This window comes from Argopecten irradians, chromosome 6 (genome assembly GCF_041381155.1).
Source record: "Argopecten irradians isolate NY chromosome 6, Ai_NY, whole genome shotgun sequence".
NCBI lineage: Eukaryota > Metazoa > Mollusca > Bivalvia > Pectinida > Pectinidae > Argopecten > Argopecten irradians.
The window spans coordinates 13,097,180-13,123,377 of record NC_091139.1 but is presented as its reverse complement, the minus strand read 5'-3'; the positions used below and the strand labels follow the sequence as shown (position 1 = coordinate 13,123,377).

The 26,198-nt window shown below is 34.3% G+C and overlaps 1 protein-coding gene across 11 annotated transcripts in view; it reads right to left on the bottom strand.

Moving 5' to 3' along the window:
* Window positions 1-26,198, bottom strand: part of LOC138325026 (cell death abnormality protein 1-like) — a 314,573-nt gene that overhangs the window by 28,994 nt on the left and 259,381 nt on the right. Inside the window, exons 1-4 of one of the 11 annotated variants that reach the window (XM_069270378.1) lie at window positions 12,840-13,561; window positions 4,702-4,908; window positions 3,547-3,792; window positions 1,804-1,902 (exon numbers count right to left, since the gene is read on the bottom strand). The exons of the other annotated variants lie outside the window; for them this stretch is intronic. Of the exons in view, the coding sequence (XP_069126479.1) occupies window positions 1,804-1,902; window positions 3,547-3,792; window positions 4,702-4,908; window positions 12,840-12,921 (634 nt within the window). The 5' untranslated portion in view covers window positions 12,922-13,561. Of the gene's footprint in view, window positions 1-1,803; window positions 1,903-3,546; window positions 3,793-4,701; window positions 4,909-12,839; window positions 13,562-26,198 lie in introns of those variants that run through there. 11 annotated transcript variants of the gene reach the window in all.

Here is a 26,198-nt window from a genome sequence, read left to right as displayed (position 1 = left end):
CTATGAAAAGTACATGGATCAAGTTTGCATCAAATCGAATCCAGTATATGAATTTAGTACACCGAAAGATGAAATATATAATTACAGGGATTAGTTAGTCTGAATGTCCATTGAAAGTTGCTTTAACATCGGTATTACTGTCGACGCTGGATTACTTCGAAAGGCACAGGTGAAGTACTAACCAGACAGACGGAGGAAGTTCCTTTGATCACTACAGGCACAAATTGATTGGGATAACATGCGCGTGGCGATTGGTCGAGTCTGACTGCATAAGCCCCGCCCCATAAACAACACTGACAGCACGTAAAACTCCTCAATTCAGTGATCACCGAGATGTGACTAGACGGCGTAGTACATGGCCTCTCAGTTTCGGTGTAGAACAAACAACTCGATATTTCAATTAACTTTACATATATACTGTATTGTAATGTCCCGGTTAATTTGAACCGACGGAGAGTTCAAACACATTTTTTTAGGAAAAAAATCTTAAGTTAATGACAGTTTGAACACGTCAAATGATCAAAGTAAAAGTAAGATTTTTGTCGGCAAATCGGCACAATGGGTTCCCTATAAATGACGGTATTTTGATTATTGTCACAAAGATTTTTTAATTAAAGACTGAATAAATGATCAATATAATGACTTTTACAACAGAAAATGAATTAAAATTAACATTTTAAATAATAAATAAAATTATTTGCGCTGAAATATTGTGCACAAAACAGCACCTCAACAACGTACATAATTGCTCTTGATGTACGAGGAAGAAATCGCCAATGTTCCTTTGGCCCAATCTAGATAAAGATATCACTTAAAATCGACATTAAAATTCAACATTTGGTCTTTCTTTTGTCAGCCGATCAAGTTGTTATTACATGTAAACATGTGCCGTACGCTGGTTTGGGCAAGCCAGTTACGCGGTGTCATGTCAGCGAGAACGCTGGATATTCAGCTCCAGCCAAAACAATCCACTTGTGACCTAATTTTACGAACAGAATGTAAACATTTTCAGCAGCAGTTATGTAAAAGCAACCGACTCTATTTACATGTTTAGTTACGAAATATAACAAAGGACTAATACTTAACTAGATTTTCTGTGGTTTGCTGCCGGTAAATAATTACGGACGTCGTTGTAGATTCTAGGCCTCGATCAACGGTGCTGTTTTGGGGCTTTGACTACACGCATGGCTTCTGTTAAAAATAAATGCTCACGATTATATAGAATTCATCTTTCAGGTAAATCAGCAAAATATGTGCTTTTCCTTCAATTTTTCTGCTTTACGTCGCGTATGTCAGATATGTATCGGTACTGAAACTAATTTTTAATACCGATTTCAATTCGGATAGTTCGAACGCACGTTTTTTCTGAAGCTTATTTTTTGAGGAAATGGACGTGTTTATAGAAATGCGTCGACCAATGAAAACAAGCGCTGCATTCCCAGAATAAATTAACCACTCTTGTGTGTATAGATGCACAGGTAACTACATGTAGTTTATCCACATATCGAGGAAGTAATGCAGCCGTTCCTTTCGAAGTAATCCCGCGTCGACAGTAAAAGGATTTTAATGACAGCTGAAGTTGAGACCTGCACGCAAATGCGCCTTGTATACACAAATAGTTATCAAGTGCTTGTGGTAATCCTTATATTTAAACCCAAAGACGTAAATTTATTTTCCATCTTACAAGCAGTAAAGTTAACACCACCCATCCCAACATCACCTCATTTCCTACACTGTTACGTGCAACAATGTACAATTGAAGTACGGTAGTCTTTCGCAATACATATATAAAATGCTACTTACAAAGACATGAGCCTGTTTTCGGATTACAGTTCCCTCCGTAACAGGTCGCCGGACATACTTGATTACAGTCACCGTCACCGTAAATCCCTACTGGACAACCTAGTAATGGAACACGTATATATTTAATTCTTAATTAGTTTACATTTTAGTAAACTTTTAGAAACGACCATTAATACTAGACCCATTGTCTAGATCTAAAATAGTGAAGTGAAAGTCAGGTGAAATTATTATTAATTGAATATTCTTAATTCTCGTTTAAATCTTTGTCGCGAAGTATGCAGCGACAAAAGTGCAAAGGAAATATCATTCAATTTAATGTATATCTGCCAAATAAAGCACTATATTTACATTTACTTGTCACTTCTACTATATAAACTAACCAAGGAGAAGTGAAGCATATGACTGTTTAACTGACATCCAAAACATGGCCATCATGACGACACTAATGTTGACGTGGTGACGTCAACTGATCACCGTCAAAATGGCTGTTCCATCTCGTGGATGAAGTTGTCGTTGATAAACGGTTTTCCTAGTCTAGTTTAAACAATGTTAATGCAGAAACCCTAAATGAGTTGATAATGTAAATATAAGTATTAAACTATCTCCCTGTGGTATCTATGGTCTATATAGATGCCAGAGCTTTGTAGACGATCATCTCATAATGCGCGATTGTTTGCATAGCTCTGTCATCTATATAGACCATAAATGCCATAGGAAGATAGTTTAATGCTTAAATATCCATCCAGTATTCCATATGAACAATGTAAAGAAAAGATGCCCGATCTTCACCATATACAGTTTGCAGTCAATATTTCGTGTAACCGCCTATTCCGTTTGACACTATAGACACCATCCATGTTGACGCCCTAAACTCTTTACAGTTTATTCTGGGGAATATTCGCACATTTTGCAGTAACAAAAACATATTCGGATTCTGACATGGAGAAATCGCTTTAATTATTTTGTCATCGCCAATTATATCCCATATCTGTTCGATGCGGTTCTTTACGGTTGTCTAAGGATTCACATTAGTCAATTCCTATTCAGATAATCTTGCACAATCCGAGTACGATGTGGTCGGGTATTGTCATCCACATAGACTATATGGCTATAACATTGCTGTCAAAATTACGCACACATAGCGACTTCTGTTGTGCGATGTTTTTTCAGCTTCCTTTCCTGACAGATGGCACTCACTAACAGAGCCGGAATTCCGATTTGTTTGTTTTCAGATCTGAAATATATTTACATGTAACTCTCTTGCGCGTATCCTTTATCAATTGCCAGTTTCATTTGTCCTTACTTGGATTTCATAATACAATTTCTGATTTGCACGACTGTAGGTTAATGTTTTTTTACAGTTCAATGAGCAAAAGTCTCAAACTAAAATTTATTTAGTTTCGTCGTTTTACCGATAAGATGTTGATGTTAAAATGATAAAACTGAGGGTCTTATCCATCAAATGGAAAGTCATCATGGCAGCGGACATGTCGTCATCAGTGACGTATGAGTAACTTCACTCTATGTATGTCAATTAAAGCCAGATTAACATAACTTCCGCTAATGGTTAGTCTGTGTAGTCATAGTAACAGTGTACCACCAATGTATTTTTGCATATATTAATGTACATTTCAATGGTGGAGCGTTATATCTAAAACCGAATGTCACATGAGAGGTAGTATTAATTATAATAATGAAATAAATACAACACTACTTTCTATGAAGATATATGATTACACTCACCATATACTAATACCTCACAAAGTTCCAATACGGCGTATTCGCTATACCAGCTGTACCGTTTGGGGTTGCTCCTATAGTTGTACAAGGTCACATATTGACCTACATACGGGCACTGGTGTGTCACATCCATCTGTACAGCAGCTATGGTACTACTGCTGTCCTCGTAACACAGTACGACATCCTGAGTAGAAATGGTGGTATTGGACACGTACAGTTGATAACCAGCAAATCGGAACTGGAATTCGTCTAAAACACAAAACAAATATCACACTGCGAATAATTCATCAATATGCACAAATACTAAGTGTCTCACGAAAATAGTTCCTTAAAAAATAGGAGTCGAGTCGAGTATTTTCTTACCCAATAATGTAGTCATTAATGCACATTTTTAATATTGTCTAAACGCTGAATTCGTTTTTTTTGTTTTTTTTTTTTTTGTCTTTATTTGCTTGTAGAGAAGCTGATCCCAGGACCCCAACCCTGGTAGTTTTTATAGAATAGTCTGGGCAAATAATAAAATGTTAATTATAATTCACCTAAAAATCTACTATGTATTTGCATGACTTATCACTAGAACACTATTACGATACGTGTAGCTATCTGGGTTATTGGATTTAGGGAAAAATCGAGATCTAAAACTTTCTTTTAAACGCATACCTCTATATTCACATCTGTCAGAGCGGCTTTATAGCCTTGCATTCTGTTAAAAAGTCTCATTATAACTATAAAAGTATTTGAAAATCAACCGTCCATATATTACATGATTATTCGAAACTTTACCAGAATGTGCACCTTATTCACGTTTTTAGACTTTACCTGAGATGTTGATATGTTAGGTTTGAGTGTGGTGTAAATAACATGTAGATATAGTTTGTGTTGGATTATATTGTCATGATAACTGTTTCATAATCTTCTGAATGCCAAAGTTGACATATCTGCCGTCACAAGTTCATCAAACTATGCCTGAAATATTAATGATAATTAATTAATAAGTCAATTCATATATTAACAATCACTGTGTAAAAATACCTTATCGTCAAAGATGTGATATTGTAGCCATAAACCATAAAGATAAACATTGTGTCTAACGCATTGAACAATCGACCTCCATACAACTTAACTCCTTTTGAAATCAAAGAAATGTTATATCCTTACCTCTGTATATTATCTGGATACTGTCGATAGTACTGATTTGTCCTAGATCGACACGCCACCACACCGTCCGTCGATATCCGGCTGTGTGTGTACAACAACCAGACTCTAAACGAGTCGTCTGACATCCGTCCACAGCGGCACTCGCCAGCCATGCATTGGGGCCATTGTTACTGCTCTGTGTAGCTGTCTTAGACAAGGCTAGGTTTTCTGCAATGTACAATTGATGATGCGTCTTAATTTGTGTTCTGTTCAAATGTTTATGTCTCAATGATCATTCAACCATACCTTAGACTCCAAGTCTACTATTTGAAGGTTTGATTAGAAATCATTGTCATTAGGTAAGTACAAATACATTTGTACGTCACAAAGCAAAATTTTTCCTTCTCAGTTGTCAAGAAACATTGAAAATACTACTGAGGTTTGTAAGGACAAAGATATTAGTATCGATACAAAATGCCATGCATTTTATTATCGTTACTACTTCGTGTTGGTCAAAAATGAGCAAGACTGCAATGTTAGATTTGATAGGAAATCATAAGTATTACAACAGGTATACATTAGAAACTGTTACAAAACCAAATATAACAATCTACGTAGCCCCCCCCCCAAAAAAAATGTGATTGAAACCATTGTCATAAATGGGAATTTTAAAAACTAAACATATTAAAAACTAACAAATTTCAAGATACATGTAGACATAACAGTTACCGGATGATTATAGAAGGTAGAATAACCTTCCAATACCTGTCTGCCTTATGTAACAGGAGAGAAGTAAATGATCAATCCCGCTACACACTTCCCTCCTTTTTCAATGTCTTCGCCCTCGGACACATACAAGACCCTAATACCCTCACTTTGGTAATTTAAGTTGGCGCCCATATTGTACATAATGTAACAGGACAGGAAATAATGTAGCCACCAGACCAGGATTAGCACCCGGAGCTCCGAACACTAGCAGAATGTTCTGCCGACCGAGCTACCAGGGCCAGGGCCGTTTTGGATTATACGGTTTGACTGGTTGGACTTAGTTGTTCGTTTATGAATGAAAGACGGACATGGTGATTTTATATTGTTTTCAGACGAGCCTTGACAAAGCTCCCATTGGCCTGTATCAAAACTGCAGGTCCGTGAGGATTTATACTTGAAATAATGACTTTAACAAACGGTCGAAATAGTTGTTCCGAATAAACGAAAGCGGTCTTGGTCACTGATGATCGACCCAATTCAATCTCGCCATACTTGGTCTACGACACCAAATGTAACAGGACGACAGTAGTATGCCACCAGCCGGGCTCGAACCCACATCCCCCGGACTTACTGTTGCTCCGCTCTACCGACTGAGCTAAAGAGCTCCAGAGGGAAGGTAGAAGGCGACCGTATCACTATGTACAATTCAAACCTACTACATGTACAAAGATCCACCAGAAATATCTCATCTAATGATGTTTTGGTCAGAATCTTAATACATGTAGATGTGATTGCATTTAAAATTACCTACTCGCTGATGATAGCCTTTAACAGTATCATTTCGAACTATGCTATTATATTTCTATTATAGCCATATACCTTTAAACATGTTCTCATAAAAGAAAGATAAACTTGCACAGGTAATGGTGTTGTTTTGGTTTGCCAGAACATACCTACATGTATGTTTACGAAACGTGATTGAGTAAGTTTCACCCAAGAAATGCATATTTATATAATTATAGATAATATAAGTATTCTAATTTCGATCCTCGTGCCAAACGTAACATTAGCCAAAATATGCCACATCTACAATACACATGTATTCAAAGTACGGTACAGACTCGGCGACACGGTAACCTTAACATAGATAAGGTGATTATTTGGCGGGAGGAGACGGCACCATACCGTGCGCATACTTTTAGATAGTCCAATGAATTTTATATTATTGAAACAACTATAAGAAATTAAACTCAATAAGACGTTAAATAAAAAACATTTCATCTTAAAGATATTCCCAACTGGAAAAAATAATCAATTGATTCGTTATTAGAATTTGACTTTTGAATAATAATAAGGACCTTTTTGAAAATATTACTATACTCTATTTGCATATTTCAGCAAATACAGGTTACCTTATCCTCGCCGTATTTTTATCGGCTAAAAGCGAATATCATTGTGGTAGAAACAGGTAACACGACTTGTGGTTGTTAATACCACACTCGTAAGTTATTTTTTTTTAATTCAAAAGATACTCGCTAAAGCTGAGTCGTGTCTTTATAACATTTAAAAAATAACTCACTCGTGTGGAATAAATTAAATATTCAACAACCACTTATTATGTAACATTTAACTCTGTTTGTTTGATTATTTTAACGTCCTATTAACAGCTATGGTCATGTAAGGACGGCCTCCCATGTATGCGGTGTGTTACGTGTATATTGTGCGAGGTGCGTGTTTTGGGAGACTGCGGTATATTCAAGTTGTGTTTTCTTGTATAGTGGAACTGTTGCCCTTTTTATAGTGCTATATCACTGAAGCATGCCGCCGAAGACACCAAGCAACACACCCCACCCGGTCACATTATACTGACAACGGGCGAACCAGTCGTCCCACTCCCTGTTTGCTGAGCTCTAAGCAGGAGCAGAAATTACCACTTTTATAGACTTTGGTGTGTCTCGGCCAGGGGACAGGACCCAGAGCCTTCCTCACAGGGGCAAACGCTCATCTAACTCACGACGGTTTCTGAATAGGACAAGTTGTATGCTGGTTACACATTAATATGTGTTCCTAGTATAGGATTCATTTATTTGTTTAAACATGTTTTAAATTGTTATACATCGTTTTGATATTTATAGTCATCTTCTTATACATATTTACTGCTTGGGCATTAGCATTGCACATGCTGTCTTAATTGCATGATCGTAAAAGGCGACTAAATTGAAAATCCATCTTTTCTCGTCTTCCTTGAAAACGTCTTAATTTAGACTTTCGGTTAAGCGCTCGCCCCTGTGAGGTAGGCTCTGTGTTCTGTCCCCTGGCCGAGACACATGTACACCAAAGTCTATAAAAGTAGTAGTTTCGGATCCTGCCGAGCGCTTAGCATTGAGGAAGTGGGGCGACTGGTTCTTCCGTTGTCAATATAATGTGACAGGGTTGGGTGTGTTGCTTGGTGTCTTCGGCGGCATGCTTCAGTGATACAGCACTTTATGAAAGGGAAAAGAGAAATAGTTTCACCTTACAAGAAGACATAACATGAATATATCGCAGTCTCACAAAACACTCGCTTCAAGCACACTACACAGGGGAAACTAGATTGGACAGGGTGACTTTACGCACATCCATAGCGAAATTGACAAACAGTCAGTCGACACTGTAGATAAAATACGCGTTATTAAAATAGAAATTAGTTACACGGAAATGGATACGCCACTAAATAGTAATTACTTTTTTCTAGTCTGGAATAGCGAAATATTTTGGCATATTTCACTAGTGTAATTTAAACTAGAAAGTTTAAATTATAACTGGGTGATTGGATCGTGAAGTGGTTAAGCCACTTGCCCGATCACGTGGGTTTTCTCCGGGCACTCCGGTTTCCTCCCACACTAAGATCCCTCGCGCGCTTACATCCGGGCCATCGAGAGTGATTTACATAAGTTGTTCAACTTGTTTCGTAATCGACGTAAAATAAATAAAGTTCTTATTTTTTTTAAATTAAACTAGAAAAATCTTCATACTTGACTTCAGAATCCAATAGCTGCCTCAACTGGCCTCCACATATATCTTGAAGTCTTCTTAAATTTAAAATTCTGCAAGCATACATTAGGTATCGGGAATAGGGCTGTTAACTCCTCGTCAAGAGGTGAACTTAGTCAATACCCCATCGAGTCATTTATCTTAATTACATATTATATTCTCAAGAATATCACAAAGCAACAGTAAAATTTGTTAATTATTTAATTAAGGAAGCATGACCATTAAATAAATATATACACGAGAAAGAACATACGCTTGGTATACATTGTAGTATGATAATGGTTTATAACGATATCGATACCATTTACATTGGACTCACAGGTTACATCTAAAATAAAGACGACGAAAAAAACTGACGGAATCATGTCTTAATATAGACGAAAATAGCTGATGAAATCATGTCTTAACAATGTCGCGAAAAACCCGAAGCAAAACTAAGATTTAAGAGATAAGATGTTGCTGTTAATATTGAACAAGAAAAGATGTTGCTGCTAAGATTTAACGAGACAAAATGTTGCCGTTAAGTTTTAACAAGATAAGATGTTTCTGTTAAGATTGAACGAGATAAGATGATGCTGTTAATATTGAACAAGAAAATATGTTGCTGTTAAGATTTAACAAAACCATCTTTGGACCACCACTCTGTGTGTGTACAACAATTAGTAAATATATCTGTTTGCTGACATTCGTCCACAGCGGCACCCGCCAGCCACTTATCCGGGTACATGTTTCTACTCTGTGTAGCTGGCTTAAACAAGGCTAGGTTTCCTGCAATGGACCATCGATGAGGCGTCTTAATTAGTGTTTTGTAGATATACAATTAACTTTTTTCAATATTTATTTAGGCATAGCGTTCAACGTCTGCAATTATAATGTTTGAGTGTCATCACAACTGAAAAACCAAAATTCATAAAACAAACCATTTCAGTCCAGAAACACTACTTAAACTATTGTTGTTTATTAGGGTACCAGATATTAGTATCGATAGAATTTAAGTCTTTCAGAACGAAATGAGTCTCCCATAGCATTTTTTGTTTGTTTGATAATTTGCTTCACAATTCAGAAAGGAAACAAACGACATCACCGTTTGTGACGTCGCTTCTAATTGGCTGAGATAACGGCGAGATTAACTTAAAGTTTAAGACACTGTTTAAACAAGTGATTTTTGTACATTTTTGTATCGTGTTTATTTCTTATAATTCGTGCCCTTTGTACTCAAAACCGTCTCTTCCTGATAGAGTGAACAACACAGATAAAACATTATGTTCATAACCTTATTATAACCTTGCTATAATGAACGCATTCATTACTCTGTACGCAATATGACGGAAAGTAGAGCTGTAAATGGGATTGAAATTATAGCCTACATAAAAGGTATGTCGCTAATCGGCGTAAAACCGATAGATATCCACCGTGAAGTGTGTGACATTTATGGGAAAGGCATAATGTCACCCAGGTTTATCTGTAGGTGGAAGCTAAATTTAAGACTTTACAACAGCAGCGTAGAGATTCTACTCGTCCATGTCGTCCTGCCACAAGTAAAAAAAAACCATGAAAAAAAAACAGTAACATGCTGGGGAAAATGATGCGCGATACACTGTGAGGCACTTACCACAATTGAAGAATTTATCTTTAGCGTATTATAAAGAATCATATAAAACTATATAAGATAAGACATTTGGAACACCCCTCCTATATATAAAATATTGCTTAGTGTCAAAATTATTCTATAAAGCATATAAATGTGTCTTAAATCGACAACATCAATGAATTAAGTTGATTGTTAATATCAATCAGAGAATTTTTAATATACTTAAAGCTACTAAAGAAACTATCTAGTATAACAAAAACGTCAAGACTGCTTAATATGAACAGTGTACATTTTGCAGTTGGTTAATTCACTAAAATTGAAACAGTTCATTCTAACAAAAAAGTTTTTTTCAGCTCACATTTTACTTACATTTTCCACTGTTTAATTCTCCTGACGGTACATTTTCTGTATTATTAGTTTGATTTTTTGATCGGTGAATATGCTTTGACTGCACTATTAGGCACAATATACGTAACTTTTCAATTATTTTTGTAATCACACACATTTACAAGAAAATCACCGCGTTCTTTTTGTATAAATTAATGAGAAATAATTAATAATTAATAACTTTGAAGTTTCGAAAAAAATATTTTAAAAAATATAAATAATTAATGTGGCCCACAAAAATACAAACCGAAACGATACGAAAAAGTCCACAGAAACTCCCGATTCCCGGAAAATATCACGTGACCCGACCGCGCCTATATACGAAACGTTTCGGTATTGTCTGTTTCAAGATGGCAGATATGTTTACAACACGACTTTTGACGTTCGATATTATAGGTTTATCTGCACGGAATAATGTCATAATACACGTCTTTCATCTTTATTCTAGATCATTTGTACAATGTTTGATCACTGAATCTGTTTGTAATTTCAAAACAACTGAAAATTACGTATATTTGACCTCTAACAGTGGCAACGATTATTCCTCTAAAAACACATTGATTGCGCTTTCGTGTGTAAAAGACAAACCCTTTAGCGTTTGGATTTGAGGTGTTTTCATACTTTTTAATGTCATTGGTACTCTTCACTATTACACTGGGCTTTATTTAACTATGGTACAGCTCCATATAAACCCATACTGCCTAACTAAACCTTTTGATTATTTTCATGATTCATTACATTGCTTCACTAAGAGAGTATGTATCGTGATTTGCATGAACCGTGTTGATTTTGAAAGATCCGTGTACAGGAATTCACACTGAAACATCTACTCATTTTAATTTTCATAGCATTTTCTGCAACATGGAGGATCATACATACGTAGCTAATTTGGAAATAAAATAGTTTGATGGCTTCACATCGTGCTTTAAGTAAAACGAGATATTATTTCATGCCTGACAAAGGTTATTTGGAAACATTTTAACCGTTGTACATATCAGGGGCAAAGGAAGCGGAGGGGACAGAAACATGTCTTTTTTGATGGTGTGAAGCCGGTATGTTCAGATCGAGCAGGGTTGTGCATAATGAGATGATGCCATTCACAATTATCATTTTTAAACGGAGGCTACTTTAAATCGAAAAATTAGCATGTTAAGAATGCTTTAAAATCATCAAAATATATCGTAAAACTCAACTCAACTCGTAAGATTTTCCCATGGAGACCCCCGGACCCCCAAAACGACAAAATACTCGCGCCTTTGGCGATCGCACGCCGCTTTGGCCGAATATGTTTGTGTGTTGAATTAGTCACCTCCTGTGTAAGGACTATTAATGTTATGTAATATTTATATTTTTTAAAATAAAAAAAATTATTTGAACTAAAAAATATCCTCGAAGACAAATCGAATATATCAAGATTGAAGGCGGGGGTTCTAACATAGATTAAACGGGAAACTGAAAGTAGAATGGAATTATAATTAAATAAATGCAAGATACATTATGTATGGACACCGAAAAAAAGCAATTTTCGCCTCATTGAATAACTCGAATACGTTGTTTTGGTCCATTTCTGATAAATATTTATAAATACGTTTTGCCGCTTTCTGTTTTTGCTTTTGAAAGTTGTCATCAGCATTATCATTCACACGTTTTGTTTCCATCTTTGAGTGCCGTCGTCGCGAAGCGTTACATGACAACCATCTTGTTACTAATGACGTTAAGGGGAAAGAACAATAACTCTATCGTGCAAATCTAATAAGATTTCTACTAATCTAATACGACTATATCTTTGATATTACGTGACATCATTGTAACCAATATGAATACAAGATTCTTGTCTGAGGTGGGATAAATGAAAGTTCCTTCATCATTTTCTGGAATTCCTTTACAGATTATGGATATAGTGGCCTTGCAAGAAACGGTGCAAATTATTTTGGAATCAGGTGATACAAATAAATCTATGAGTACAAAAACATCAGGACAAGAACATGGGATTTGTTTGTCGCTATCATTTATTGTTCCATTTCTTCTTAGATTTAATGAATTTGAATTCCCTAAAGGAATATGGACACAATGTTTTCGGTATTTTTGTTTTAATCTATTTTATACAGGTAGCTGCTGAATGCTTACTTAGTTATGTTTACCTTCGATCGTGGAATAGTTACATTTTCTCGTGGAAAAGCAAACTAATTCAAGGGAATAGGTAACTATTTCATAGTAGTGTGTGATAATAGCAGACCTTTTCTCAACTATTCCTCAAGCTATAACAATAGACATCACTGCCATGTTTTAAATCTTTATATGTATATGCTATTGAATGGAATTTTGTCGCATGTGTTCAAACCGGGAAGTAAATCGCTATTATTAGTATATGAATAATCAGCTGTTATTTGAAAGCCTGTTTAACTGTTCTACATTGTCAAGCATTGCTTTGATTACTTACTTTCAGATCTGACTGTAGCTACTGTGAGACTCAAGATGAGAAAAACAACATATTCCTTCCGTATATGTCCACTATTTACCATATTTCAACGTAATATTGTTTAACAGCTACAAGGAAGTAAATCACATCCAGTATATGTCAGTACACGTTCTCATTTGGGTTGTAAGTCCTTATCCATTTAAACCTTATTATACAGTGCGTAATGAATAGCACAAAGCCGTACATTGGGTATACTATAAACATACGTTCTGGGTATATGGATATGTTAATTACTAAGCCCCTATCGCTCAACGGCTGACTTGTATCGAAATACTGTTTGTGAGTTACATTGTTGTGCTAGTCAGCGCCACTCAGATATATCAGTACTAGCACTGGTGCAGTAGTCGAAGTGTCAAGTCTGTAAAAACAACGTTAACGTTGATAAAAATGTTGCAAATATATGGAATTTGTTATTCGAATATTTTCCAAAACTCCCGTTCTTAATATCGTCTTTTTATTAATATAGGCCTAGCTAGGAGTTTGTTGAGCCGATGAACATTAGAAACAAGGGGCCGTAATCGGCAGTAAATGAAATGCGCACGGATCAGCATTCAAACTGTATGTTTATGACATCAAAGGTTCAATTTCATACACATAATTGATTTGCAGAGAAAGGGTTGATAATGACTTATACAGTGGTTATAACAGATCAATGTCATTTCTCCAACGCAAAGATTTAGCTCCACATACTATCTTATATCTTACCGAATGCATAGAGGTACTTCAATGTAGACCACACATATTGTAAATGTAGCGGGTGCATAGATCATTTTCAGGCTAAAATATTTTACCAAATTATAATCTGGACAAGTATTATAATCAGCACCAAATGTTTGTTTTGTTGGTAGTCGTTTGGTTAGGGCCTCTAGTGTTACATTAGTACCGATTCATTTATGTCATGTGTGTGATTACCATGTCTATTTATAGAACAACTATAATTCTCACAGTACTTCCATACGTGTCTGTCGCTGAGAGGTAACTGCATCGTTCTCAGTTACGGAACCATGACAGTAAAATCTATTGATATTTTACTTGTAACAAACATATGTCCGATATCGGAGTGTGGCTGGCTTAAAGTCTCTTTATGGTTTCAACATAAACGAACGTTTTACGATAACAAAAATAAAACCAAAGAAGGAGTTCTAATTTTCAATCTTTTTATATAGAAAATCACCAAGCCGACATCAATGAAATTCAGCCATATGGTGGTAAAGTATAATAAATAATAGTTTATATAGCGTAAAAAATGTTTATTGGGCTCAATAAATGGTGAGTAGTTGATGACTTTTGCCATTGTTTCTAAATTGACCAATTTTAATATTTACCTTAAAGTGAAATTGTAAAACATGTACATATATCATATAAGTAATAGTGTCACATTACGCCTTTCCATTTAACTACACAAAAAAAACCCTTTAATTTTAATAAAATGCAGATGAAGCAGTACTAGACAAGCAGGAATAGATAGATATATATATAGCTATGTAAAGTGGAGGGTAGCATACGTAATGCTTACTAATTCGGTCTCATAGTTTATACAGACGCCTACTGTAGATGCGCTACAATTTGCATTCACTGATTTCAGTGCAAACCTTATTTAATATCTGTTTCCCCGGATCAAATGCATTTCCTTTCCATCGAGAGGTATTAATCACTAGAGAAGAGCACTATATATCTTTTGATATACTCTCGAACATATTTAATGTTATAATTTATAATTAAAGATGCTCCACCGCCGACAGAACATAAATGATATTAATTATTTGAACAATAATTAGTGTTTATCGTGTATATATATGCCTAATTAACACAAAAAGAAAAATACTAAATCGTCTGCTTCTGTTTTTTATTGTGAAAAAATACCATTTGTCAGCGGTGGAGCATCTTTAATTAAAAGGAATAATTGAGTCCATCTAGTACATAAATGTCTGCTATGGTTTTCTCGTTATGTTTCGGTAACAACCATTTCATATACGTGGGAAGGTTCAACGTCACGGTGGTCAATAGACGAATAGCCAGTGTCCGGACCGGAGTGGTCTAGAAAAAAAAACCAGAAAAATTAAATTACAGTTAATAAAGCGATGAACTAGCAAACCAAAATTCTCTATTAAATATCGAAATTAGTTCTTAAAACGCTAACTCAAAAGTCTAACCAAACTGTTTGATGTGTGTCAGAGTCTTTTAATGCTACTTTGGTTTTTCGTTTTTTGTAACATTTGACTGAAGGTAGTTTTGGTGTACGTATTGATAGCGGTTGATAGTCTTAAAGCCTTCCAGTTATCATACCATCCTGGCTTAATCACGAGGCGTCAGTTTGAAAGTTAATATCATTTTATCTGTACTAACCTGTACTTTTGTCTTGTGAGTGATCTCCCCTTTTTCCCTTGTTTCTGTAAGCAGAAATGGAGTTCATGGAAAATATAGTTTTGACTACGGTATACTTTAATTTATATATATGATTGAAAATGAATCAAAGTGGCATATCATAAACAGATAAGTTCATTATAATAATGTATGCAACAAGCGATAACAACACAAAAAGATTGTTTAAATATAACAATGTCCTCTAAACCACCGTTAATTGGGATATTTTGGATGATGTCATACTTATTTGAATCGCCAAACTTTAACACTGTAAAATTTGACATTAATTATTATTTGAATATTATCTACGCGCTGTGAGCACCTATGTACATGTACTCTAGGGAAATCACGTAACGTAAACGTACATTTCAAAGTCTATTTCGTATTTTTTTTTTTTTTTGTAAAAACACACATAAAGATATGCGACTATAAATCGCTTCAATTGAAGACAAAAGTTTCAATTTCTTTTTCAATTTACGTCATTGTTTTTAATTATTGGTGGATCTATGCGACAAAAAGGGGTGCTTATAAATAAAACACCATTTCAACATATCAAAATTAACCACCCTATTCTGATACAAAAACGCCAAATTGCTCGACACCAAACTATCCCAATTTACGGTATTTGTAAAAACCATCAAGCGCAGAGAAAATGTTTAAAAAAGATGATACTTAAAGGCATCGTACCTAGCACAACCTGATTACATTTGTGGCTTTATAATGTATAATATTGAAGCAGAATGAGATATCGTTTGATTCTCTTCGGAAACATATCATGATGGCATTACATTGAAGGAACGTATGTTTGTGTCAATTTCTTATTATTTGACGAATTTCCAAACATTTTGAAACTCATGTAATGGTAGAGGTAAACAGAGGATTAAATCCGCCTACATAATATGTGAGTACTAGAAAACAAACATCGTAGATAATGCATCTTTGACCAACCTTATTTTAAATGTTATCATAAACTAAAGTAGTTCATATATTTTAAATTATCAAACAATGACTCTAAAAATAATCGTGAATTAGAGTTTAAGTCCCTCGGCTGTCATCATTTTGCCAACTGTAAACGCGCAAACGATATCAGCATCGATATTGATTACAACAACATGATAACCTCGAAGGATCGAAATCTGACACTGTATTTTCATGATTTACATACATCTCCTGCAAAAGACGTTCTTGGCCTAGCCCATTTCTAACGATACTCATGATGAACTCTATCGTGGTCATATATTATATAACATTTAGTCCGATACGAGATCTAGATATATTCTTTCCTTTCTTCAGTGGTTCTATTTATATGAACATTCGAAATATAACCAGTTTTAACTGCTATCGCAGGACCATGAAATGCAATTTTGGTCATTTCGGCCCAGTCAAAGGAGGACGCAATTATTCATCATGCATAATAGTTGCTATGTACGTTATATCCGTACTAAATTACGCGGGAATTAAACAAAGATCACATACTTCTATCTTCTATCACTCTGAATCAATAACTACATCTAACGATAATGGTGGCATGCTCGTTTTAATTTTTAGTTTACTGACTCAACATCTGTTACAAGGAAGATGGACGCTGTCTAACCCAGGGTAGGTAAATGTGTGGATGTCTATAGTTACTGACAAACATCTGTTACAAGGAAGGCATGGACAATGTCTAACTCTGGGTAGGTACATGTGTGGATGTCTATAGTTACTGACAACATCAGTAACAAGGAAGATGGACGTCTGTCTAACTCTGGGTAGGTTATGTGTGGAAAGTCATTAGTTACTGACAACAAATGTAACAAGGAAGCTTGGACCGCTGTACTAACCCAGGGTAGGTAAATGTGATGGATGTTATAGTTAATGACAACATCTGTAACAAGAAGATGGACAATGCCTAAACCCAGGGTAGGTACATGTGTTGGATGTCTAAAGATTACTGACAAACATCTGTAAAAAAGAAGATGGACAACTGTCTAACCCAGGGTAGGTACATGTGATAGATGCTATAGTTTAATGACCATTATCTGTAACAAGGAAGATTGACGCTGTCTAACCCTAGGGGTAAGAACATTTTCATGTCAATAGTTAATGACATTTATCGGAAACAAGGAAGAAGGACACGTCTAACCAGGTAAGGAACATGGTGTAGGCTGTCTATATTTACCTGACCAACCTCTGTAACAATAGGAAGATGTGAACGCTGTCTAACCCAGGGTAAGTTACATTGTGTTGATGTCGTTAGTATTACCTAACAACATGTATGTACCAGAGAGAAGTATGAAACGCTGTCTAACCACGATGTAGTTTACAGTGTGAGGATGTAGTGATAGTTACTGACAACATCCGTAAACAAAGAAGAATACAATTCTAACCAGGGTAGAACTACAAGTGTGGATGTCTATAGTAAACATACAACAGCTGTAACAAGGAAGATGAACATATGTCTAACCCAGGGTAGATACAATGGTGTGGCTGACAATAGTTACTGCGACAAAATCCGTAACAAAGAATATGGACAATGTCTAACCCAGTGTAGATACCTATATAGATTCTTGTAGTTTATATTTATTGATAGACATTTGTACAAGGCAAATTATTTATTTTCCATAAACTAGGCTGGTGTTACTAAAATAAATGTAATTAACAAGTGATTTGCGTTGAAAATAATGTGAAACAGGAAAATATATATTAAAACATTGAAAATTTTCAAACTCCAATTCAATATGTAGGAAATCATCAGTTTTAAAATGGCATGAAAACGCTACGAGTAATGGGAGTAAAATGTTCTACTACAATGTTAGCTTATGAGAAAAGGAGATTCCAGTCCTCGGACCATAAATGTTTTACAACATTTGGGAACCTTGGTAGAAATAACCCCTGTCCGTCATATCCACATGATGAATTGATCTTATAAATATTCGCTATATGTTTTTGTTTTATGGAAATGAAAAAAAATACTGTGGCGTCAATGTTAGATTAATACTGCATATTCTACATTACAGGTACATCCAACGTTGAGGAGTCATCAGGTGAGGACTTTGAGTAAAATTAAAATGATGGCTTTGATTGTCGATATGTTATACATCCAAAACTGTATCAGTCCTTAATTATTCATATTCGTTTGCATTCGTTTGTCAGATCCAAATACTTCTGATATAGTATTCCTGATAACTTAACTTTAAATTAACAATTAAAGGGTTATTAGATTGCATTTATTGGAGATAAAGATGCAATCTGAGTGGCAGATAAAAGAAGAGCGCCCGCTATATTATAAATATACTATTTTCAATCACACAATTGCTGTATTACAGTTGATTCAAACGTCATTATAATAGCCGTGCTAGCTGTTGTCTGTGGATTACTCGTCGCCGCATTGATCGCCGCAATTATTTGTATCTGTTGGCTTCGGTAAGTATTTAACTTCGGTGTATAATGGTATTTGTTTAGCATTATCTATGAATGATATTAACAAAATCAATTTCCCAAAGTCCTTCCATTACTAGTGTACATGTAAGTTCAAGGTCCGGAACTTAAAAGTCCCCATATGCAAGCAATACTGAAGTTACGGAAAGATCCCTTTGTATTGCATTCCTATATACCACATATTTATTCATATCATTGTTTTTGAATAGTAACATGCGCTTTCAATCAATGATTTACATACCGATTCCTGTAATATATTACCCACATATAAACCAAGAATGATAGACATGATATACATTTATCATATTATATTTTGGTTATTTTGTTTATAGTATTTGTACAACATTTAACATTTAAGCGTCTCATTTAAACCGATGGTGGTAATTGATATTAATATGTAGAAGTAAGTAGAGGTATAAACGGAAAAATCGTACATAATTATTTATAAGTTTTCGATTAATATGTGAGATGAGCGAATACTCCTGTATATCTCCATACAAAACCAATATGGTATTGATAACTCGTGTACATGTATATATAGAAACAAACTCTTGTACATGTATATATAGAAATAAACTCTTGTACATGTATATATATAATACTTCTGTTCCTCTTTACAGAAACAACGACAAAGAAAAGAAATCGCCCAACAAAACTACAGGTAGGCAAAAAGAACCAACATTGTTTGCGTTAACTCTAGATGATAAAGCTATGTTCAAGAAGTGATTACAAAATTATGTCAATAATGAAATCGATCCTTCAAAACGGATTCCCGCGTATTTGTGATAAAATTTTCTTCTTTCACAGACATTTTACCGTGTGAACATGCAATGTATATGTATGCTGTAATGAGCGTAATTTGAGCCTGAATTTTGCGGGCATTCATCTGTAAGGTTCGTCAGCTGTGATTTAACTCAATTTTTCTTAACGTTTTTGATTGATTTTCTTGCAGACCAGTCCGGCCTGGACACTGGGTATACTTCTATTGACCACAGTGACGTAGAACCTACCCACGTGTATGAAATGGTTGTTACGTAATACGAAAGAGACACTCGGCAGGAATGTGTATTATTCTCACAACGATATAGATAATCTTCTACAAGATATGTTTAAGATGTACACTTCTCATTCAACATTTTCCTGTATTAATTTTTTTTCTCAAATAGATGTTTGGAAATGGGAGTTCATACACTGTGACATAAAAACTTGACTGGGGATACCTAAACAGATTCATCAACATCCGTTTGGCAATCGAACCTGCGTGATAAACCAACGGTTCTACAAAGTAAGCCAAAGAGGGACAGAGACCTATTTAATACTATGTGAAAGTCATACCGACACGCTCCTACACATTCTTAAGTTTAAATGGTATAAAATGTCTTGTTTTATCTAAATAATTTATAATATACAAAAACCGTCTAATGAGAACAGCTGAACATGATTGTTTCTTTGTAGAAAATATCACAACCTTCAATGTGAAAAAGGTCAAGCAGTGTAAGCATACATGCAAGCTAACTTAAAGCCTTACACAGTGACCAGCAGGAAATTAAACCACCTGTATATAAAATCTACATAACATTAAATGTATAACCACCAGACACAGCTCGACCCTATTCAATAATAGTCACGTATTGACGTTAAATTGAATGTCACCAATGATTCATCTCTTTGTCCCGTACAAATATATGGATAAAAAAACGTACTTCCTTGTATCGATTACGTAGATATAAAATCTAAATATGTCGAAGAACAGAAATCGTAAAAGCAGAGATTGAACTTTCTTTGTCTTGGTCCTCATATTAGCAACGGTAAGGTCTGAAGGTAGATAATATAAAAAAATATGTAAAACAGTGAGGAACATTTTATTTTTTATTGTGTGTCATCATATTTTGGTTAATAAGTGCTTTTTTAATTACCAAAACAGATAGTTTGTATGTTCACTGGTTAAGTAATAGAAACAATTTTTACATACAGAAGCCTGTTATATCCAGCATCGATCAGAGAACAATATTAATCCCAATGTTTCTAAAATAATGCAGAGAAATATATTTATGCCATATTTTGTTTCGTGGTTATGTAATAGAGTTAGCCTCACTAATTTGTCCATTTAAATGCACCTATCATGTAACTTAATAAAAATGAAAAAAAAAATGAAAAAAAAAAACAAATGAGTTTGCAAATTCAGTACATCAACTGTGGATATGAGATATACAAGTAATCTAATCCATTTTTTGGAGGTAGATTGTGAAGATTTGTGGTAATAAAACGATTGAGTTTATCAAAATCGTTTACTAATAGGCAGCCGCTTACTGATTTGAAACATTAATTTCTTGTAGTGTTAAACTTCTGACTGCTCTCTTCTGAAGCAGCCAGAACAGATAATGTTCTTCTTAATTTTGTTACTTCAGACTTTAAAAGTAATCCATCATTGGAACAGACAAATACAAGAGGTCTGGCTTCAAACGGTGGTATTTAAGTGACAGGATATTTTTTTTCTGTATATCTTTGGGGATTGATAACCCAAATGGCATGCAGTCATACATGTGAAACTCCAAAGATTTGCTCATCTAATCATATTTAATTATTGATAAATGTTTATCACAATGTCTTTTAGATGAATTATGAATTACTCACACAAACAAACTTCTCATACGTAAAATCAAACCACCCGATAACTCTTGGTGACCTACTGGTCGCTAAATCTTTCATGGCAGTAATATTTCTTGTTGAAGACGTTTTTAAATCTACACTTATGATATTTGATATGTACACATTTATACATATTCATTGTATTGGTGAATGTATCTGTGGATGCAGAAGGTATATAATTCTGATGGTTATGTAAATCTATTGTTGCTCTGAATGGGTAGTTGCATGTTTCATTATTACCCACAGACGGACTCTCCTTGTATGTACTCTCCTTAACAGCTAGAATTACATAAACGTTTGATGTTATATCCAAGTAAATGGAGCATTGTGTTCGTTAACATTTGAACTGGCACTTCGAAGACTCTGATCGAGCTCGTGAGCTGCAAGTATTTGCTAATTATCGCGTCATGCCATAATGGTGACACAGTTGCAGCAGTAAAATATCGAATTTGATTATTACATTTTTTCAAAGAGAAGGTTTTATAGTAAAAAGACATATATGGTATTTTTCACCAGAGTGAAAACATCACTTTTGACCTATCAGAAAACAGCATCCGCAGTGAAAATATTGTTTTGAAAGAAAGTCGATTATAAATAGAAAAAAATATATCCTAAATTTAGTTGCCTCTTACGAACATGCAATTGGGGCAGCAGGTACAATTCTAACGCCCTATATGCATGGCATATTAAGTCGTTCATACTTTTACTAAAGGTCACCTTATTTTAATGTTGCGTGTCGATTTGAGAAATGAACATGATAATACTTCCTTACAAAAGATTTCGACATATCAATTCAAAGTTAAATACCATTAATACTTTAACGATGTCTAACATATTATATTAAAGCCGCATAATCCGTATCTTTCAGGGTCCGTAAATCAACAAAAGAAAATTCGGGTACATATATTATAAAAAGTTATCAACTTTCCCTAATTACACACCCAAAAAGTCCCGAGTTCAAAAGAAATTAATGATTAAAAATTCGATATCCAGAGTATTTGAATATGCATTTTCAATCGTAGACGATCACGTGACTTTCCAGACCAAACGAAATGGCGTGCCCAGTCAAAAGCGTGTCGTTCATGTTAGCAGGAACTTCTACGGAAGAACTTGTTACTTATCATGAACAAATGAATGTTTTGTTATGTGATGAAGTTAAAGAGTCCTCCAGAACAATATATATACATTATCGTCGTGTAAACAATACTTCCATTCGGTCATTTTGAGTGTTTACAATACGGCGATCGGTTGACTATGCTTTGCCTAATTTCCGGGGGCCACCGGAGGGATTTTTGTGGGGACGGTATTTAACCTTCGTATAAAATATGTGTTGCGATACCACACATCGTACTAGACAAGATAATAAATTGTACAAAAATGTATCAGATATATAAATAATGGTATTGATAAATAATGAAATAGACAAGACACATCGTACTATATAGAGACGAAAATGGTTACCTACATGTACATGTAAATCTCTGGTGATATTTTTTAAAATAAATAATTCGGACGATATTTGACTTGCCAGTTGGATAACCATATAACTTGTTTTATAAAGGTCCAAATGAAATATAAATAATAAATCAAGTAAAGTAAGCACGGAGAGCAAACTTGACATAATATGTATTTTTTGTTCAATGTCATATATATATGTATACATGTATACATACATATCTATTAGTTAAAAAATCACCATGTACCGCCATAAACGAGTATAAAATTTAATACGCGTTATTGTATGTATATTTCTGATATTTACGTTGGAAAAGCTCCGTGTTCGTTAAAAACATGATGATAAATTTCTGGTGAAACTATAAACATTTGGTTATATGATTTCAAGGATTACAGAAAATTAAAAAAAAAAAATAAAAAAAAAAAATGCGGTCGAGGTTGCAATACGGCGGTTTAATGTGTGTTAAAAGTTCTGAATGTCTAACATGCAATTATGTATATATTTTCTGTGTAGATAATGAAGACAGCTCCCTTGGTTAAATGTACATGATAGCTTGCCAATGAACCATATAATAGCTACCATATAATATGATGTCCAGCCGTGAATTTGCCTCTGAATCAAATGAATCAGAAACATGTATAATGAAAGACCTAGGTGTTTCTTATACAATCATATTCATGCACAAATAGCACATTCATATACATGGTATAGTGTGCATGTACACATATTATGCATTGAATTTTAAGTCAATAAAAAAATGACTGGAGTTCAAAATAGCATCCAGTAGTAAATAAGCTGACCATTGCATGTGATTCTCATATCATCAGAGTAATTGCAGTAAAATTCATTTTTTAGTATTTATTTAGTCTAACCTTGTGGAAAATCCAACTTTATTAGTTGTATTTTGTTAGTTTATCTTTATATATTTAAGCAATCCTAATTCCTTTAGTGTGATCTTGCTCCAAACACTAAGTGAATTTGCTAAGAGCTTGTACATGTAGACCTTCATTGACCTGGACTAATTAAAATTATTGTCAGTCTATTCCTTTCTAATTCAATCAAAACTTTGCAACTTAAAATAGTCTATAATGAATAATGCAATTTAACAACATACATCACAGGCTATTGTCTCTACAGATATATGGATATTCTTATATATATGTGCAATTTGTGTATAACACAACAACAAGATTTTTTTTTATTACACATAGGGATATCTGTATATCTATAGAGCCAAAACCTTGAGATTTGACACTGACTTTTGACCCAAATAACCCTTGATCTAGCTCCAATCTTGTTTGCTATTTATTTTCTGTATTTGAACATTTCTAAAATGAACAATACATAATTTAACAACTCAGACAAATGACATATTATTTTAATTGGTTTATTGTTCATAAATTGGAATTACTTCCTTGTCCCATATAAATTATTCAAAAGTTATACGTACTAGGTATGTAGACATGCAATAATTGTTATTATTCCTTTTTTCATTTGTGTGAAGAAGAAATAAATAATTTGAAAATATCTTGGTGATAATAGTAAAGAATTATGCTAGGTTTGTTCTGTCCTTCCTTCTTGAAAATAATTTCTTTCTGGTTCATAATGGGTACATTACAAACAGACTTTATTTTTTACTGTCAGTTTTGATCTCAGAGATACATGTAGTTGTTTTTTCCCTATTATTTTTGGGCGAGCTGCCATCACATCTTGCACTTCTGTCATCTGGTTGAAGGTCCCATACATTCTATAAAGAAAATATGGAGTAAATGTCAGTTATGTACATAGATTAATACTGTATACATGCATGCATATAATCTTTCAGTGTTATCCTGCATGTAAAACAAACTAGTTCCAATTGTTTTCTGTCAAACACAAATTTATAACAATTACACATCTTTTGAACACAAGTTTATCAAAATCAAACCTCACTAGATACTAATTATAAGTTAGTCATTTCTTGAATTACAGGGGTCTAGGCATTTTCATGTGAAGAATAATGGTACTAATTAGTACCAGAATTTATGTAGCCTAAATATATTGCCATTGGACATAATATATAATACATATTGTAAAAAGTCAATTACTATTCTTTACTTACACCACTTATGATGTATTGGTGTGAATTTTATATAATTATGACCATTAGATAGGATAACGAGTACGTGACTAAGTGACTGTAAGTCTAAAAAAATACAATCTTACACACACGAGCACTGATGAAGTAAGTTTGAAAGTGGCTTCTTTAAAGATGCTCCACCGCCGACGGAGCATAAATGATATTCATTATTTTAACAATAATTGGTGTATTATCGTGTTTATATATGTCTAATTAACACAAAAAATAATATAAAATAATTTATTTTGCCGTTGGTGCATGCGCAATCAGTACATCATTCCATATAGGATATAGTGCTGTGGAATTTTTTCGGGATGCAATTAATTATTTTTCATATTTTTAACTTGAAGTAAAATTAGAAGCTCAAACTTTTCAATGTTGGTAATGGTGTAAAGTAAGTAACTTTTGTAACTGAAGAAAAATACCAAATCGTCTGCTCCTGTTTTTGATAGTGAAAAAATACCATTTGTCAGCGGTGGAGCATCTTTAAAATTCAAGTAATATCCATAGCATACAGTAAAATGATATATATCACTGATATACATAAATACACAAATAGATATCGGAAAAGATATCACACTCCTGACGCTGTAAGCCTGTAACAGTAGCTACATGTATATATATCGTACATATGTACATGTATAACACTAAAGAATGCGATCATCTTTTAAGGAAACGCGTATAATACGACTCTATTAATGCTTCTGTTGTAATCCAAGATTAAATCTGTTATATGTTCCCCGATTTATCAACACTTTTCCTGATTTCTAATCTCTGTTTTACTATGGTACCAATTCCAAAAAGCGACCAAACACTTATAGAATATAGGCCTAACTGTTACCCCCTTCGGGGCCCCACTCACCTTATAGAGACGAAGGGAAATCGGTTTATGTGGTTTTGGTAGATCATTCGCAAATCATAGTTGTTGTCATAGCTCGAATTCGTTTCCATATAATATTCTCAGCAATTCACAACATTTCTTAGTTTAAATAATCTCCTTATTCACTTCGAATCAGCAGTTGATTCTAAGCCGGCGAGCTTTCACTGCAAAGCTCGCTCCATTGCGGTAAACAACTTTTATTTCCGGACATGCGCAAAGTAGCATTTTTAAGATTTGGAGGCGTTAACTTTTGACTTTCTGTCGGACCGCGCATAAGTCTAAAATAAAATTTTGTATATTTATATCTTAGGACCTCTTAACTTTCTAGACTTGTAATTTGGGGAAAGTTCGTAACTTTTTAGGGCTATTACACAATATCTTGTCATTGTTTGTTTTACGGACCCTGAAAGATACGGATTATGCGGCTTTACG